The sequence below is a fragment of the Anneissia japonica genome, unplaced genomic scaffold (genome assembly GCF_011630105.1).
Source record: "Anneissia japonica isolate Jap-2015-1 unplaced genomic scaffold, ASM1163010v1 scaffold287861_len940595_cov192, whole genome shotgun sequence".
Lineage (NCBI taxonomy): Eukaryota > Metazoa > Echinodermata > Crinoidea > Comatulida > Comatulidae > Anneissia > Anneissia japonica.
The window spans coordinates 177295-197982 of NW_022733264.1; the positions used below are offsets into that span (position 1 = coordinate 177295).

Here is a 20688-nt window from a genome sequence, read left to right on the forward strand (position 1 = left end):
GAGGAAGGAAAATGTATGATTACGGCACTCTCAGACTTAAATTTGGTTATACAGGTAATTTTATTTTTCCCCATCTTTTGTTATGATATCGAAAAATTTAGGGGGAGGTCGACCCGCTTCGGCCCCTTGAATCTGCCACTGCTACGTTCAGTTCTTTAGAAGAAAATAGACTCTGATGACAGTACTTTTTGAATACATTTTGAACAGCATTTTAAGTGTTTTTTCCATGGAGACATTTATTATTATTATTATTATTATTATTATTATTATTATTATTATTATTATTATTATTATTATTATTATTTCTTCTGTTAAAATAAATTTTAGGCCTGTATGATATTATATGATATTATAATATGATACCATATATGGATGATACGATATGGTACAACGATAAAATACGATGTGATGTGATGTTACGAAACGTGATGTGATGTGATGTGATATGATATGAAATTTGATAGTATATATGATATGAAATATGATAGCATATATGATATTAAATATATGATATCTCAGTAAGATATAAGTATGACTATTTTGTCAGTGAGTGAGGTAGCAATATATTAAATGAACTCTTAATGGACCAGGCTGCATTCGATATATTTTCTTTGGAGAGCGAACCTATTTCGCTTCTCAAGACTACGTGTATACGTTTGCCTAAAGTACGGTATTGCAAACCTCTATCTGTATTTGGTTGCCTAGGTTCCGGGTGACATCTGACTAAAACGCAACATATCACAGACACCAACTTTCAACTAAGTTCTATGGCCGAAGCATAACCACAGCCACTTATATAATATTAAGCTGTACTACAGTATTTGCGTGCAACATACATTACTGTCATATTATCCCCATATTATCAAGTTCCTGCTTATCTAATTATTCATTTATTAATTGTATTGTAATATAATTATTCATATATACCAGCTATATTATGAACAATGTATGCAATTTGTATATAGTGCCTCAGAAACTGACATAAATGCTACAAACAATGGATAACAGTTATTATATTATATCGTATAGTGGTTGTTAAAATGTTAAATTATTAACGCTATCCTAACAAATACAGAGCCAAATTTCCGTACTGCTAAAATTATAGGACATATAAATAAATATTAAGTCAAAAGCTAGGCGTATCTATTTATTCTGGAAGGAATGATACGGGGAACAAGACAATGGAGATGACCAAAGTGACGACGGACTAACGGCATTAAGAAGAGGTGTTGATTGCGAGTGAAATAATAATATGAAAAGGCCATGAATAAAAAGAGGCTTTTGTAAAATGTCACCTAGTACACCATGAGTAAACGTTTAATAATGTGGTAGCCTATTAATAAAGTATAATATTGCAACACAGAAATGAAATACCATCCATGTAGCCAAGAAAAGAATATCTTTGAAAGATAATCTCTCATTAGTAAGAGACTATCTGGGTCTAGGCTTGGTCAGCCCTCAAATTACATTGTCCGTGATATGTAATTCTCTGGGCTTGTAACTTGGCTCGTTTAGACTCTTTATGCAGAATCGACGTACCTATTATTATTCAATCTTGTTTGGACGGAGATTATCTAGTTGCCTGAAGTTCTCTTCATCTTGTATGCTGCCGCCCACATGTTGAACTTCCTAGGCCTAGTGATTGGGCAGTATACCTGGTGGAAGACAATCCCCTGCTCTTTTCAGAAGAGTGTACTTACTGTGTTCTTTAACGTGCACATGGGATAATTTTAAATAAATGTGTGTATTTTTTTGCTCATCAAGTTTTCAGAACATTTCCGGAATAATTGCTCTACCAAGTCACCAATCAAATTGCTCTATTACTGCAATGCCATTCTACTTCAGTCTAACCATCATTCTAACGTATTTTATAAAAAAAAAAAGACCTACTGTAGTTCTTGAGTACCAATCTGGTTCCTCTACATTTAGAGCAATTAACATAATATCATCATTATTCCTAACTCGTTCAACGACCTACACTAATTCGACACTAAAGACAGTGTCAACAGCGTATTTCGTTTTGAATTGAGACAGCGTGCCCGTGGAATCAAAGAAGCCGTAAAAAATGCATCTATTTCGAAAGAATTTATGGAGATTTTAAAGCTTCAGTTGTTGATAACAACAACGACAACGTTGTCTACACTGCATTTACATCAAATATGAAACCTATTTAAAGTTTACCAATATGACAACAATGACGTCAGCACACTTTTGACGGACCATTAAATACCCATGAACTAACATTCCCGCGTTTTCTCAAGCCTGTCGCTATCACAATGGACGTATTAAGATATGTTGTTTGTTATGAGCTAAAAGCATAAATATAAAAATGGTTAATTACGTTATTTTTTTTAAATTAAAATAAGTTACTAGCTTGTGCAGCGGTTGAAGTTCGAGCGCTCAATCTTGAGATCGGTGGTTCGAACTTCTATTTCGCTTGTGTCCTTCGGCAAGATACTTTACTATATTGTCTCTCTCCACCCAGGAACAAATGGGTACCTGGTAGGTGTTGTGGCATTAAAAATGTACGTTTGTATAATTGTATCGTCTGGTTCAGCAGTTTAACAGAACATAAAAGTAAAATCAGCAAATCAATCAATCGTACAGGTTGTGTTATGGGCAGTAATGCTGTATCGAAAACCATTGACGAAAATAATGTAAATAGTGCCTTGGAAATGCTTGATAAAATTATAAAAGACGTAAACCACCCATTATAGTGTAATATAATCACTCAGAGGTCTGGTAGGCTTAGGCCAATGCCATACCACACTAAACGGTACAGAGAATCATTGCCACAAAATGCAATTAATTTATTTAATACTTTATTTAACAGATAACTATCTATTCGGTGCTAAGTAATCTTAGTGTAACTCATTTATATTCTCTTTTCATTAGGCCTATATATAATTTTTCATATTTTATACTTTTATTTTCTCTGTATATTTGTTTATGTCATCCACCTTGAAACTTGTAATTTTATTCAATTCAATTAACTTGACAATGCAATCACTTACTCATGCAATATTTTATTTCTATATTTTTCATATCTTTATGTCTTAATGTTAAATAATATTTTTATATTCTGTGTTTAAGTTTATGCCATTTTTAGTGTTTTAAGCAACTAGCAAAAAAAAAATTAAATTGTTCACTTTTATTTGTTCGATGGCAATAAAGTATTTTGGTTCTTGATTAATACCTTTATGTTATCACTAACTGCACAGACTCGTTTTGCCGTTTATAGCAAATTTTCCCTCTTGTTTGGAAATCAACGTTTTTCATGGCATAGCTGGAATTTTTAACATAGCCTATTTAAATTTAGTAAATAATTATAATAAAAGCTTAATATATGCATCTAGACTAGCATCAAAAACATAAGTCCTCAGTTAAAACCGTTTAAATGTATGTTGTAACTTATATATATCTATCGGCGAATAAAAATGTGTACACGACTGTGCCTATTAATATCATCTTTAAACTGAGAATGACAAGTCGAAGGCAGCGTGTTAATTAAAGTTGTTCTTGTCACCCTGACTTCGCCATTGGGCCCCGCATGTGGGTGAGGCGGGTCGCCAACTGGGACCCTATTCCACATTTTAATTTTGGAATTTGTCACCAACCTTGCTTTTTAAGAAACGGATGGATTCATTGATTGGTTGGCAGATTTTTAACAATAACAATTAATTAGGGGGACGAAAGGATGGGAAAGCACAATTTATAGTAAAAATGGTTTGAAATAATATTACAATTTTAGTTCATTAGGTTTTCGTAATTTTTCAGTTCTGAAATAATTAACACAACATATAACATGTATGTACAAATAGTCGTTTTGCGTGTTGTTTGTTACCGAGCTACTCAAATTGTGAGTAATAATTAAGATGTTGTCTATTTGACTTGTGAATTGATGATTTTTATTGGTCAAGTGCTACAAATCCGTACGGTAATTCATGTTATATAGCCATCAGCAACTATGATACAACAGCCTTAGGATTCTAAAATCCTATCACCCGTGTGTTGGAAAACAAGAAATTAGGCCTATTATTAATTAATTATACTACTACCATCATAGTAGTATACTAATAATTAATGATCAATTTACTTACCATCAATTACCAGATATTCTGATTCACAATATTCTGATAAAAGCAGGAAATGATCATTTTCATCCTTTCCTCTTCCTCGTTTTTCTCCTTCACCCTCTCCTTCTCCCTTTTTTATTTCCCCTTCCCCATCATCTTCTCCACATCCACTCACCACCATCCTCATCATAATCATCATCAGTCATCACGCTCATCACTATCATCTTCGTCTTGATTATCATTATTATTATCTTCATAACCATCGCCCTCTCTATAACCATTAGGGCACTCAATTAAAGTATGAATGAGTGCCGTAGTTTTCTCGAATGGTTGCTTTACTACATGTAACGTATTTTATCTCTAGTTCAGGCCTAGGCCTATATTTCTATCACTGCAACCACACATTTTTCTCATGTGTGTGATATTTCACATAGAAGGACAGAAAAAAACAACTATAGTTTGGCAATAGGTTGGTCTAGACACATTTTGATAATATGTTGATAAAAGGTATCAATCATTTAACAAGGTCACGGTATATGGAAATCATTATGTGGAGGAAAAATAAGTTTTAAAAGCCAAGTAAGCTACCGGTACCTAAAGCATGGATTACAGTCATTCAGGCATCTATTGTACTTCAACGTGGTCGAGGTACAGACACTATTATGTGAACTCTACGTCGTGGAAAAACCACAAAATTTCATTCTTTGTCGGCCTCAAAATGAAAAATCGCCCAGAGGACTTTTTTTACAGCACGTCAATGAGAGTTATTGACGCACTAATACGCACATATTTACTCAACTTACCTTGTTGTAAAGTTGTTTCAAGAAGCCAAAACATGATCCATAACTTGGTAATTAACAGCATCTTGTACCAAAACTTTGAGTGTAAGTGACCGCCTATAGGATATCTAACTATGTATGATGTAGATCGGAGTGCGATAGTGGTTGAATGACGGTAACGCGTTTCACTTGAGCAATCACTGCAAAATATTGTTTTGTGACGTTTCTATTCAACTTTAGCCACAGTACAAGTCACGTTCATGGAGAATAAATAAGAATAAAGGCGGAAGGCGGGACTAAAAAATGTAAATCCGGGTGTTTTGACAGTAGCCTAGCAAATATAAATGCATTCAACACATCCAATCCAAGCCACAATAACCAAAATTGTCGCGTATTTTATGAATAATGCAGCCCCGGCGTACGCAGGATTTTTAATGGATGGGTGCGAATTTCTGGAATGTGGACCGAAATGGGGGGGGGGTGGGGGCGCTAAGGACAGGGGGGGGGGATAAGGATATACAGTAGCCCTTCCGAGGTCGAGTAGGTGGAGCCCCCTCACGCATTCTTGGTATTTGAGGTCTTAATAGATTTTGAAGATGCAATATAAACTGAGTATTAAACGGGTTTTTTTTTTTTGTTTTTTTTTTTCGGTAGCAGTCCAAGAAAAGAGAGCGCTAGGGAGGGACCTTTAGAGATGGAGGGTCGACATCGTCTCAGTCCCAACACGGTTGGGGCTGAGGTAGGAAACTTTTTAATTATGGCACCCCCAGGCAGCAGGAAATGCGACTCTAAGACTTATAATTTGAATATAATTTTCTTTCTTTTTCATTTAGGGGGAGGGCCCTGGCCGGCTGCCCCCACCCCATGAATCCGCCACTGTTTTAGAGAGCAAACATTATTCAGTGTTTTTACTTTCCAATGTTTTGTAGTCTATCAACATTTCTGATAGGCTTAACGATGAATATAGCAATTTTGATATGTTCAGCAAACTGATCTATTCAAAATTAAATCTATCTTCTATCTATCTAAAAATTAAAAACATTGTGGAAATGTCCGTAAATATACTACGGGTTAACTTTCATTAATATGATTAAATTTAAAGAATCGTAAATAAATCGAGGTCCGAGTAAAATAAATCGCTAGAAATTGGACATACACAAAGCCAAGATGTGAAACGTGTCACTTTCAACGACGCGGTGTTTCGGATTTCTATGCATAATGTCAACATACTATGTAAAATTATGGCACAAGGTAAATACTGTACAACATTAATACATTTAAACGTAAAAGAAATAATGTAGGTCTATAGCGCACAATGAAAAATATCCTATAATATTATTGGGCATTGAAAATACTAATTTTTTACCATTTAACAATAATAAATATCAACACATATCATATAACTTTATTATTTATTTATTAAAATTTAAAAGAAAGTATAATACATATACTCCAAGTATTGAAATATACGCCATCGTGTTGGGATTCATATAAGCCTACTGAGTTGTGCAAAATAGATTCCCTGGTATTGAATTTAGTGGACGAAGTCTACCTGATTTGTTTACAGTAGGCCTATTCCTTATTCAGTGCATGGGATCATTTAAAATTTCAACTTCATTTAGTGTACACCACATTCGCAAACAGTGTTAGTGATGTCAACATCTTCATAATTGTCCAGTTGAAAGATATGACACTTAAAAATAGACTTCGATAAAATGATAAGATTTCAGTATTTCTATTATTTTTTTGGGGGGGTCAGGTGGGGTATTTTGGTTAATGTTTGTAGTACGGTACAACACTAATATATTTTAAGTTATTTGTATCTTTATATATATAGATATATATATATTTAATCCATTGTCTATCCAAATTTGGACTGTATCCTGTTGTATTATCAATAATGCATTTGTTCCTTGATACACAAAAGTGTAAACTCGTTTCTTTTAAATTAGCAATGTATTTCAATTTATTTTTAGGCCTATACAGTTTTCAAACAGATGAAAATGTGTTGCTATAAAAAATACAATAAATTTTCTTTTGGATACCAAAACTATAGTTATAGTGTGCTCAGGCTTACCAACAATAGGCCTAAATCTTAAAATAATTAAATATATCCAAATTTATATATAGATTATTAGATTAAACTGAAATGATGGGTGTGGTAATCTTCAATAAAAATAATACAAAAACTTAGACACAAGAGGGCGCTGTCATTTCATTTCAAGTCTTAACTCAATCTCGCCTGTTCAAAGATAGGTCTACACTGTCAAAAATGTGGAACATACTTCAAAATTTCAATTCAAATTCTGAATAGCTCATTTTACAAGGATCACGTGAGTTAATAATTTCCAACCAGAAACAATTTGAAAAAATAGCTGATTTACAGACGTTTTTCTACAAAAATCGATTGACCACCAGCCAATTTAAGGGTCTACGCAAACGGTATTACCAACCGTCTCGCATCGTGCGGGACGGTCCTGCATTTTAAAGTGATTTTGGATAAAACACGCATTTTGCGGAAACACATGCGTGATCATAAATTTGTCACACATTTAGCGCAAGTCTATGCGTGATAACAAATTATCACGAATTCAGGGGAGAATGTATTTAAAATTAGAAGAAGTTGGTTTTATTAAGAATATAAAAACATTCATGCCGCAGTAACTTGAGTCATAGAAGGATTTCATTATCTCGTTCAAGAATCAACTCACTGAGAACATTTCTTTTTCCCGGCCAAAACAACCCAGCCAACCACGCACTTAGTAGAATATAGGAGGTACATGCGGGCTTGCGTGCTCATTGTCACAACCAACCGATGTGACTGAAACCATGGTTGGGGCTGAGGTAAGAAAATTTATGATTATGGCACCTCAAAGTGGCCGGAAACGGCACTCTCAGACAAACTTTATTACGATTTTTCTTTTTTCCATTTCTTTTATAATTTTAGGGGGCTCTTCCCCTTGAATCCACCACTGTTAAATTATTTCATGTCCTTTACATCTGTAGGCCTACAATCACTGGAGCTGATAATTTCCAACAGATTTCGTAGCACATTATTAAAAATCAACGGGTAGAAGAGCGTGCAAAAAACTGTAATGCATACTATAGCATTTCGCGATAATTAGGAACGCTTTTAGTGAAATAATAGGTTTTAAAAAATGGACTTTGAAATTTGGTGGTCCAGAAGGCCTGGAGGGTATTTTGTGAGAAAAGCGACAAAGTAGCATTTTGAGGGTTTTAGATTTCTCAAACACATAATTCATGAATATTTTATTTAAATTTTCATTAATTTGGGTGTTTTTAGGACCTGAAAAGGTAACATTATTATATAGATCAATCTGCAATCACCATAGACGATTAATTTCTAACAAATTTCATATCATTATTAAAATCAACGGTTAGATAAGCTGGCAAATATATAATGAAATGCATGCTATAGCATTTTGTGATAATTAGGAACGATTTTGTGAAATCAAAGGTTTTAAAAAGTGGACTTTTTGGAATTTGGAGGGAGGGGTGCGTCCGCACTCTGCATCCCCCCACCCCCTTCCTGCTTACGGGCCTGGATTCTTTATTTCGATAATTCCGAATTATGGCAAGCGGTTAAACCACAGTTCCAAAATAATATGTACTCGAGTAGGTCTCAAATTATCTTTATAGACAGTGTAATTAATTCTAATCTATATAAACAGTCTCTCCTATATTCCCTGATCATAATATGATCTTAAACAAAATTCAAGTATATACAATTTAAATAAATTATGTAAATCCAATTTTGAGATAAGGGACTAGCATATTAATATCACATTAGTCGTTCTGTTGCATTATACAGAGAAATATATATAGATAAATGTGACGATCCCTATGGCGAAAATACGGTTCACATTCAGAAAAAGTTTTGCCTTTGGGTCTTGTTCCAGGGAGGTAACAGCCTTGAGGTGTTCCCTGTGTTGCTGTGCTTTTTCTCTTCCTATCATCGTATCATCGTATCCACAGAACCAATCATAGCCCTTTTTACAAGCACTTCGCCCATCAACAATTTCAACTGTAAAAAAATCATTGTGTGTTATTAATGTGTGTTTAAAAAATAAACTCGATTAAAATTGTTTAAAAGAAATATCGTACAACCTCCAATAGAAGCCCATGGGCTTAATCTCGAGAAGAAGCCCATCTCGAAAAGAAGCTTCCTTCTTTAGTTTGCAAAAGTAATACAAAAAAGAAGCCAACCTCGGAAAAAAGGCCCATGGGCTTTTAATCAAGTTAATAATGGGCGTCTTTCAAGATATTAAGGCTAATGTTATATCTGGTTATTATGATAGCGTGTCGATATAAGCATTATTTTTTTGTACTAGCATTGTTAAAATTTAAGAAACATTAAACAGAATTTTGAATATATTGTCGTATAGTAGCAATTCCAAAATTTACAGTATTCATTTTGAAAAGAAGTTTGCAAAAGTAATCTCGAAGCAACTTGAAGGTCCTAAAAAAAGAACAAACCCAAGGTTTCTATTCGAGGTTTTACTAATTGTATATGTTAATGTAAACATATTGATGTACGTGGTACAGTTACCCAGCTTTTACTTGCCCAGTTCCACTGTGTCTGAGCAAGTCTGAGTGATCTTTCACTTTGAAGGGCATTATGGAATAATGTTAATTAATAAGGTTCTTGGCAAAATTCGAGCAGCAGTAGATTTTAAACACCTGAAGCATGGTTTCCTTGAAATCGCTACATTGTCGCTACAGTGTTTTCAGTGAAATCGTTGTACACTGCATAGCAGTCCCCGACGGAATAGGGAAGCAGCGTGGCCACTCTGATGAAAGAAATTATGCCATTTGCTGGAGGAAAATTATGCTACAGAATGCTAGTCCTCAAACAGTGGTTTAGCCGTAGATTTAACAAACATTTTGGTACTTAAATACACGGCAATAGCGTTCAAAATAGCGTAATTAGCTAAAAATGGAGTTAACACGTTCGCTGCCACACCCCCTTACATAATTGCCTATTTAGGTGTTAAAAAATCTAAAGAGTTGGCACCTCTAGATCAAGGCCGAGGAATTGCGGTCCGGCCGGTCCGGTTATGGCCGGACCAATATTATCCCCAGTCAATTTCGTTTGTATTCAGAATTGTCTATTTTCAACATCGTTTTTTACAATTATAGTAGGCCCTATGCCTTATTAAATGTAATAGATTATCCTAGTTTTTTTAATTTTCCAGTCTCCAATACATGCATCCACATATTTATATTGTTAGATTTTCATCAATTATATATTCCTCAGATCTTACTTTGTTAAGTGTTCTACATAACGACATGAAATGTATTACCTTCATCATTTTCTAAAATCTGATTATATTTGTACTTCAAGCATGCCTCCGTCTACATCATGTCAAGACAAACATACACACCCACAGGCCTGAAGGAAGCAGTTTGTTATTTAACCTGGGGCCCGATGATTTTAAGGCCAGTATCTCTTTTTTTTGTATTTATGTTTGCGAGCTTGTTTAGCAATTATATTCAGATCTTATCTATTAAGTGTTCTACATGACAACATGAAATGCATATTTTTTCATATATTTCTTTCATATTTTAGTGTCACATTCTCAGCAAGCGCATTTCAACCCGGCATATATAGACATATAATTCTTGTTGATCGGATAATGAATTGTGAAATTGAAAATACAATTCACAAAAAATACAACAAAATGTCAACATTAATATATATTTTCTATAAAATAATAATAAGACAACATTTAGCATACATTTTACATAAAATATGGAATTTAAATACACTATGATAATTTATCTAAAACGGTATAAAATAATATGTGGGAGTCTCACCTTACCAACCAGTGTTGGCAAAAGTGGTGAGGAGGAGATATTAAATTAAGTTGGAGGAGATCTTACTCTAAAACTTGTTATATTTTCATTTTCTGTTTAGTGTTCAAGTTCTGTACAAAAAAAATAAGGTTCAAGAAAAGATCAGCCCAATCAACATTGCTTAGATGTTTTCTGTTTAACTGACTTAACCCTTGTTTTATTGTCCGTGGTATGAGCAAAGAGTGCGTCTCATATTGTTGTACCACTCTAGTTTGACTCTGGCGTAATTACAAGTGATTTTTCCCAGGGATGGTGTCCGATTCTCAGCATCTGGATCGAAATATCTAGAGTGACCGATGATATGCCCGTTGAGACTCTCGGGCGCTAAGATCCCTCTGGTCTGACCAATAACAAACTGCTTATTACGTTTCTGCCTGTAAATATGACAATCTCAGATTTTTATTTTTTTTCTAATTTATTTCTTTAAATTTAATTATGTTACGTTTTCATGAAATTATGCGTATCATTGCTACATGGTAGGCCTACGAGGGTCCAAATTATGCCAAAACATTATGCTACGAATGGCCACTATGTTGGCTGGAGTAAAATTATGCTACGATATGATACACACGAGTGCCGTGGATTTAACATATATTTTGGTACTTATATACACGGTAGTTGTGTATGCAGGTACTTTAGGCGTTCAAAATAGCGTATTTTGGCTAAAAAAATTATTTCACATGTTCGCTGCCTAACTGCCATTTTTTAGGTAAGGGGAGAAAATTTAAAAGAATATGCACCTCTAGATGCTCGGAAATGGCACTCTTAGACCTTTTTTTTGCAATTTATTTTTCTATATGTAACGAAATTTGCAACAATTTAAAATTATGTACATTATGCTACATTTTCATTAAATTATGCGTAGCATTAATACTACATACTACGGGGGACAAAATTATGTCAAAAGCAAGGTAATTATGCTACAAATGGCCACTATGTCAGGAAGGCTCCCCGATTCGACCGACCAATCAGCATCACCGACAGCTGTCGGCGAGCGCATGTAGCGATTGTATGGAAATCAAGCTTAAAGCATGGTAAGTACGTATTGTACGGAAGGTTATCTGGTAGAATAGTAAAGTAGTTTGCATAAATTTTAAACAAATTCTTCCACTGTAACTGGAGTATTCGTATTCCACTCCTCAAGCTTATTTTTTTATCTCCCCCTTGTTGAACCCATAAATGTAAGAACACCCACAAATGTAATAACAACCATAAATATAACAACACAGAGCCCACAAATGTAACAACCAGTCCCCACAAATGTAACAGCGCCCATAAATGTAATAACGATCATCGCCCACAAATGTGATAACACCCACAAATGTAACAAAACATTATCTCTTCGCCCACAAAAGTAATAGTTTTTCTTGTTTTAACTTTGAATATAGAAGCTAAGACCCAAAATGGCTAAACCGTGCACTTTGTGACAGGAGCATCACATTTTGAGCATTTAATCTATGAGGCGTGCGAACAAAAATAGTGGGAGAGACATTTGCTAAACGTCTGGGAGGGGTTTTTTAAAGGTCCAAGGTTCTAGGAGTGTTATAATATGTGTCAAAGGTTATATCATTTTCAAAAAATATATCTCAATGGAAGAAATTGAAACATACATACTGAATATTTTGAAAAAAAAATAATAAAATAAAAATAAACTTTCTACAACCAACGGTTGTCAAGATTCAGATTCCCAATCTCGGTATTCAACGCCCGCCAAAAGAAATTGATCCGGTACGCGCAACATTGCTAAAAAATAAATCATTTTCGGGCCAATTTTCAGTACTTACAGAAAAGGTTTTTCTGTTAATAGAAACACGACCACCTACTCTGGCATTGTTAAGAAGAGCATTAGCTTGTCCAGAGGAGGTGCTGAAATGCCACCATTCTTGGCGCTGAGGTTCAAACATATTCAGTATTTTGAACGATGCCCGGAAATGTAACTTAAATTACTTTTCGAATCGTCGAATTATATTGTGATTTCTCATTAGAAATATTTAATAAATATAAAGCTGGTATTGGTCACTTGGATAAAAGATTAAGCTAAATAATAATATGTGGCGGACCCAGAAATGTGATGTAGAAGGGGCCATGGAGGGACATTCACAGATTATCCATTATGATAGCTTTGCCCCATGGAACCATAAGATTTCTTGGATTCGTAGTTTAGTTTAAAGAGCCCACAAATTGTGTACTCCCGATAAACTTCAAGCAGAACTTTGAAACAAGAAAATGTATGTCATGAAATGGGTTCCCTTTAAACGTTGTTAACCATGTACTCAATAAATTAAATGAACTTAAATACATAGGCTTACTGATGATAGTTTGATTAAGATCTGGATTAGATTGCCTTATCTAGGAAAGGCGGTTGAATCCATTTTACGTAGATGCTTAAACAAAGTAAATAAACACTTAGTTAAAGAGGTAAAATTCATAACATTATGGCAGTACAAAAATGTCTTTCATTTTATATCTACTAAAGATCAAACCCCTAAGGAATATAGGAGCTCTGTTGTTTATCATTTTAAATGTCCAGGTTTTAATAGTGATATTGGTAAGACAGATAGATGCTTAATAACTAGACTTCAAGAACATTCTTCACGATCTGATAGTGTTATAAATGATCATATACAAAATTGTGAGGCATTCCAATATGTTTTAGGTTTACAAGGTATACTTGAAAATGATAATGTAGCCTGCAGTGTAAGTAATAAATTAGGTTTATTATTTTCTAATACTAACATTATTGACAGTTCGCAAAATTGGTCTATACTATTGTTTAAAGAAGCAATTAGAGTGATGATTTTATTGTTCATTTGTTTGCTTTATCAGGGGATGAGTTCATTTGTTGCTGGATAGGAAATAAATAATAAAGGTAAAGACACTAAAAGATTTGTTGTTTTTTATCAAATGTACTAATTATCTGATTATATACAGAACATTTTATTGTTCCAATTTTGATTAAAAGCTAATGTACTAAATCTAGAATATAAGAATCAAGCAAATAAAGTGGTGATTTTATTGTCCATTTGTTGGCTTTATCAGGGGATGAGTACACATTCAGTTTTATAGGAAATACAATAATTATAAAAGGTAAACCCACTAAAAGGCTTGTTGAGTTAATCAAATGCAGTAATTATCTAATTATATACAGAAACAATGTATGATTACGATTTAACTTATTATAAAAGGAATACGATACAAAGAAGCCTGCAAGCGATTTTTCAACTGGTGGCTGGTCTTAATATTCGATTTTTGAAGCATGCATTACGTATTTAGAACATTTGAAGAGCCAATATGTTCGCATCGTTAATTCCAGGTAAAGTTAATATTCCAAATAAATCTCTTAGTATAAAAAATAAATAAATACATAAACTAAAAAACTGGACTGCATATCACTAAAAACTTAAATTTGAATATAATTTTTAATTTTTCTCCGTTTGTTTTTTATAATTTTCGATTGTTATTTCACCTCGGCGCTTTTGTGCGTAGCGGTTAGAAAATAATTGACTGTAATGACGCATCCTCCTGTCCGTGTTCCTAGTTCATAGGACATTCTGAACAGTGAAACTGTAGTATTCTTGCAAATCAGTAATTCCTTTCATTTTGTTTTTCATGCCTCTGAAGGGGGTGCTCATACTTAAGCACCCCGAGCACCCACTGGATACGCCACTAAAGAATGTAACTCATTGTACCTAGTGGCGTAGAGTATTAACATGGAGAGGGGACTGATGGGATAAAGGATTAAGTGGGGAGCTGATATGATGTGATGTCTAAGCATTGGAGGCGCCAGCGGAAGATCAGGGGAGCATGTTTGGGGGAATGTCATTCTGTTGAAAACACTTGTTTGAAAAAGTGTTTTTTCAGTCTCAAAGTGGCATTTATACTGGAAATCTAGAGGTGTATACTAAACCAAGACTAATTGAAAGTACGCAATTTAATCGGCCAGCCGCTGGTCCAAAATAGATAGGAACTGGCCACCAGCTCAAAGAGGTACCCGGGCCCTATATACTATAGTATTTTCCCACCACCTAAATGTGTACAATTAAGCTAATTTGCGTATTACAGGGCCTGTAATTGAGGCATAATTTCTGGAATTCACTTTCGTCAAGTTCTCAAAACGTGTTTGAACACATTTGGTCATTTCGTCCATAACTATGGTTATTGGAAAAAATTATGGCTATTTCAAATTTTCGAGCTTATTTAAATGCATGCTATGAACGAGGGCGATTTAAAAAGAAAATGGCTCAACATTTTTTCCAGTTATTGATTTTTTTTAAACTGAAATAACTTGAAAACTGTCACATCTGGTAAGCTTCTCCATCGCATTTAAATAGAAACCAATTGTTGCAGCATGCATAATGAGCATAATTATTTATTATCAAAATCATTATTTGACCTCAAATTACTTCTAACCCCTCCCAGACGTTTTGAAAAGGACTCTCCCACTGTTCGCACGCTTCAGATTAAACGCTGAAAGTGCCATAGGCCTACCTCTGTCACAAAATGCACGATTTGGCCAGATTTGTTGGATCTTAGCTCATACATTCGAAATTAAAAGAAATTTATTACATTTGTGGGCAAATAGGTCATGTTTTGTTGTTACATTTGTTGGTGTTATCACATTTGTGGGGTATGACCGTTATTACATTTACGGGCGTTGTTTGTTACATTTGTGGGCGCTGGCTGTTATGTTTGTGGGCATTAATTGCATTATGTGACGCTGTGTTGTTACATTTGTGGTTGTTATTACATTTGTGAACGTTTTTACAGAGGTAATCTTCTACATATTACCTCTGTTCAAGAAAACTTTTTACTTGTCCTAAGTATTGGCTTGGCCTTCAAAACCAAATTACGCAGTCGTCAAACCTTGCAACATTTACACCTACGTGAGGATTATTTGCTGGAAAAATATCGTCCTCTATCGTAATGTTTGAAGTGTTGTGCAGAAAGAACGAAATGATTAATTAATTTAAAATATTTAATTAAATGAGTTGTATTTAAGATAACACGGTACCCAATGCAATTTGTGCTTACTGGGACATCCGAATTTGTATAGTTAGAAATTGTACAATGTCGATGACCATATGCACTATAGGCCTAATGTATTGATGAAATAAATTGATTGATTGATTGATTGATTGATTGATTGATTGATTGATTTATTGATTGATTGATTGATTGATTGATTGATTGATTTATTTATTTATTTATTGATTTATTGATTTATTGATTTGTTGATTTATTGATTTATTGATTTATTGATTTATTGATTTATTGATTTATTGATTGATTGATTGATTGATTGATTGATTGATTGGAAAAGGTTAAATATTGTACGGGATTGCATATGAACCAAGTTACAATGGAACAGAAATGCTTTTATTGAAGCTCCCTAATTAGGCGCTATATATAATTATATATTAAATTGAAATAATATATATCTATCAAACTTAATTACAATAGACTTTGACATATTTCTATACCTTGAACATCAATGGTTTTTAAATCGTTCAACTCAACTTCAGTTTTATCATCTTCAAAATCATCAGAACGTTTGTCCTTACTAAATCGAGACCAATAAGTGGTTCGAATAACCTGCAAAAGCAAGAGAGATGTACTCTAGTATATTCATCAAGTAACTAAATTTGAACGATTTCAAATTTAAATAAATGAAATAAAAAGAATATACAACTGTATGCACAGCCAAGAAAAGTGTTTATAATTTTGTTTACCTTTCCTGGGTTGGGAGGATTTGTCAACAAACTGACAATGACGTTGACTAAAACAGTTTGCCAGAATAAAATCACAGCAAAGTACATGTAATGTACCTTGGCTGTAATCGATGGCCGGGTATCTTCTTCCCAGCATGGTGGAGAACGCCAAACAAAGTCCAAGATCATTCGGATTCCGCCTGTCACTAAAGCTGCCATTAAACTCCAGAAGGCACCCTGTTAAAATATACTTAAATCTAAAGTTATGGTGGCTCTATGTATTAATGAGAAAATTCGGTGGGAACAGGGGGAAGCAGTACATTAGTGAAGCTCCAGGAGGAATTTGGGGACAAGTAGAAATCTCATTTACACTGCAGCTTTTGTTTGTTAAGATGCAAATTTAATATGGAAACATACTACGGTTCCATAGGCCTAGGACTACATTAAACACCCGAATTTTACTGGAAAAAACACCATAATTTCGTGGATGGGTTAAAAACCTTTTATAATGGAATTATGGCATTGCTCAAGAGATCCCATCTGTAATAAATAGTTTTGGTATTGTATCTGGAATGTGGGCAAACCAAAAACAGAGGTAATGTGGATTGGTAAATGGAAAAAACCGAACAGTTAATCCATTTGGGATTAAATGGAGTGATACGGTGAAAGCTCCAGACATTAATTATATAAATAAATATATACGATAAATATATGCAAATAATTGGGACAACAAGCTTCGTCATTTGACTCAGGTGCTCTCAAGCTGGGCGAAAAGGCATCCTACGATGCTCAGTAGGATTTTAATTGTTAGATCTATATTACCTAAACTTATCTAAATTGCAACTGTAATTGGTACCGAATGAGATTGTCAAGAAGGTAAACCAGGTAAGTTATTATTTTATTTGGAATGGAAAAAATGAAAATATAAAAAGATTGACACTAATTGGCGATGATGGGGAAAATAAAGGTACCTAACTGTGTATTACAATGTGATTGTGAAGCAATTCAAATATCATGGTTGAAACGTTTGTTGTATGCGGAAGGCAATTTTTATAGGCAATACCGAAACAATGGGGGAAAATGTGTTCAGCAGACACGAGGATTTGCCTACATAAACTAATCAATTTACAATATTTCCTATGATGATGAAAACGACATCCAAACTTTGTGTTCACGCAAACTGTGTTTCAAATAAAATGACAATTATTATTTAATGAAAGTGAGATTAACTGGAAAATGTATGGTATGGTATGGTATGGAAAAAGAAAAGTAAAGCAAATTAAGGAGAATAAACATGCTCAATTTAACTTTAAACTTTTTCATCGCATTTTTGCTACTGAAAAGAGATTATGTTGGAAAGTAAGAGCAAACCCACACTGTAGGACCCGGGGATTGACGTATCGTATTTCAATGAAGATGTACCTTCCTTGTAATAATTAATGATAATAATTCATGATTAACTAGTATTAAAATGTAGCAAATCGGAAATTTTAACATCGATAGATTTAATCAAATTATTCAATCTAACTTTACCTTAACTTGTACTACTCTAACACTCTTATTTTCTCGCCTCCTTCCTTGAAGGTGTCGTTTTCGCTTACGCTACCTCTAAACGCTCCGGGATTTTACTACCAAAATAATGTGGTTTTCCTCGCAAAGCCGATGCTCGTGTGATCGTGAGTTTCCTACCAGGTCCTACGCGGTCTGAGGCAGTACGGCAAGCCCGCTCATGACTGACACTGCGCGTCTTAAACTGCGGTGTTGGACCTTTCCTGTCAGTCGACCCCATTCCTACCCCTCCTGTTATACTCCTACACTTTTTGAGTCCTTAGGAGATCGGGTTTACCCACCAGAACAAGAACTATGTTCAGATGTAGTTGATAATGAGCAACACGCTACGTAAATGCATCAGGTTAAGAAACTGCTGGGTGTTTTTAATACAAGCATGAGATTTTACTTTCAAACCCTTGTATTGGGTAAAAGAAGTGGAAGAGTTTTATAGCCTTGAAGCATTTTTTTCAGAAACTTTAGTTAAGTCTGAAAATATTGTAGCAGAAAGGAATAAGCCAGTATATCCAATTTTCATAACAGAATTAGTGTATAGAAATTCAATGACAGAATGTATCTAAAACATTATGTGGATAATGATTGATATGTTTATGAATAATGCCATGTGAGTTAATAATATGGTTGATTTATAATAAACGGCCTATGGCCTTGAAAGAGAAAAAATGCATCTTCAATATCCATCACCAAGAGTTCATTTAATTTATCTTGCCAAATTCATGGACACGAGAACGGGCACGAGAAGTACAAAGCTAAGAGGCCTACATAGAAATAAACTGCAGAAAAGGAGCGACCATTAACAACCCGTCGCAGTTACCAAAAAGCGAATCCAATCACTGTCGAGTGGTTGCCCAAGGTTGTGAACAATACACGTAAATTAAGAATATAATGGTGAACATAAAATGACTTAAGTCTTTTTACAAAATAATTGAAATCTCAATGAATCCTATTGTTCAGTTCTATTGGAAGTTTGAGACAAAAAAAATACAAATACGCGAATAAAATGAGTAACGAGACGAGAGTTAATTATTATAAAATTAATGCATTCAATAAATTACACAGAGGACCGGCACAAAGTTAATGGATATTTCATACATGTCAAAGTCGAGTCAAATGGCCAAGCTGTTAAGGCAGAGGCGCCGCAACCTTCAGCTATAATGCACTACGGTATATAGTGCACTTATGAACCTAGTACATCTTTCGAATATGAATAGGAGGTTACCCTGGAACACTGGTCTTGCGGTTATGGATCCTGAGGTCCTTCGTAGAATAGATCTGCGTAAGCATGTCAGCTTTCAAGTAAACCTTTTATTATATGTGACATAATAAATTTAAAAAAACCAATATCACTGACCTTTTCATTTCCTCTTGGCCAAAGGAGAGCCACAAGGTAAACAGCAGCGATTGGAGGAGACAGGTAAGCGGAAATCTCTTGGATGTAAATGAACAATTGTCCTCCCTGCATCTCCATAATAATCGGAATCCAGATAATACCGACAGCAACCATTATCAGTATCATTATTCTAAAGAATTCGATGACATCCAAAATAAAATCACTCACTCATTAAAACATTTCATGGGTAAAACATTACCTTATGGAAGTGTTTCTGATGAGATACCGCGTTTCTAACGTGCTCCCTGGTAATACTGAACACCAGACCAACAATTTAAAAATCGTGTTCAAAATACGATGCACTGTTAAATTCATTTTAGTTATCTAGCTGGACCACAAGGCAGCAACGATAGAGGGATTAAATGTCAGAAAGTATCTACTCATACTGTGGCTACGACTAGTTTAGCTTAGTGAGCTAAGCTTTTGTATTATGGTAAACGAAAATTACTAATAACTAAAAATAATTACTATTTGCATCAGGAAATGTGTACTATACCTTCCAACGATCATCAGCTCCTTAACGGAGGGCTCAAGATTAAAGAATCTTATGCGGAAGATCTTCCAGATATCAATGGTGAAGAGTGTACTGGTACTATTAAATATTGATGTTAAGTCACTCATTAAAGCAGCAAGCATCACTGCAAGCATCAAACCGCGTAAACCTTCAATACATATTATACACAGATTAGTTAATAATAAAAATAATAATAATAATAATAATAATAATAATAATAATAATAATAATATTATTATTTATATAGCATATTTTCATAATAATAATAATAATAGTAATAATATTTATTCATAAAGCATATTTTCAGATTTCTGTTCAATGCGCTTCACATAAAAGGTTGATAAAACATAATATAAAATATGCAACATTATACGATGAAATTACAAAAATATTATATAGAAAAACTACAAAAATATACTTTAATTACATTTTTAAAATAATTAAAATTTGAAAATGCAGTCAAAAAATAAATATTATTAATTACCGAAATTCCAAATTATTACAATACAATACTGATCAATTGAAAATTTAAATTCAATATCTACAACAGGGACAATCAATTAAATGGAAAGATATATGAAAATATAATTATTACAATATTAACATCATTGAAATTAATTTAAAAATTGTGATAACCTAATAAATTATTATTATTTACAATTAGGCCTTATTACTTATTTAAATTTAAATATTTAAAACACAAGTATAGTAAAATATGATAGTATGGTTGGTGACTATAACCCACTAAGTACGAAGATTTGTTTTCAGTTGGAAT

At 33.9% G+C, this 20688-nt stretch overlaps 2 protein-coding genes across 2 annotated transcripts in view; both read right to left on the reverse strand.

Moving 5' to 3' along the window:
• Positions 1–5073, reverse strand: part of LOC117116151 (adhesion G-protein coupled receptor G4-like) — a 38312-nt gene extending 33239 nt beyond the window's left edge. The window contains exon 1 of the mRNA XM_033260144.1: positions 4880–5073. Coding sequence (XP_033116035.1) covers positions 4880–4940 — 61 coding nt within the window. The 5' untranslated portion in view covers positions 4941–5073. The remainder of the gene's footprint in view (positions 1–4879) is intronic.
• Positions 5074–8248: 3175 nt separating this feature from the next.
• LOC117116163 (sodium/myo-inositol cotransporter-like) overlaps positions 8249–20688 on the reverse strand; it is a 33638-nt gene continuing 21198 nt past the window's right edge. Inside the window, exons 11-15 of the mRNA XM_033260162.1 lie at positions 19896–20061; positions 19361–19529; positions 16462–16677; positions 16213–16324; positions 8249–8900 (exon numbers count right to left, since the gene is read on the reverse strand). Coding sequence (XP_033116053.1) covers positions 8680–8900; positions 16213–16324; positions 16462–16677; positions 19361–19529; positions 19896–20061 — 884 coding nt within the window. The 3' untranslated portion in view covers positions 8249–8679. The remainder of the gene's footprint in view (positions 8901–16212; positions 16325–16461; positions 16678–19360; positions 19530–19895; positions 20062–20688) is intronic.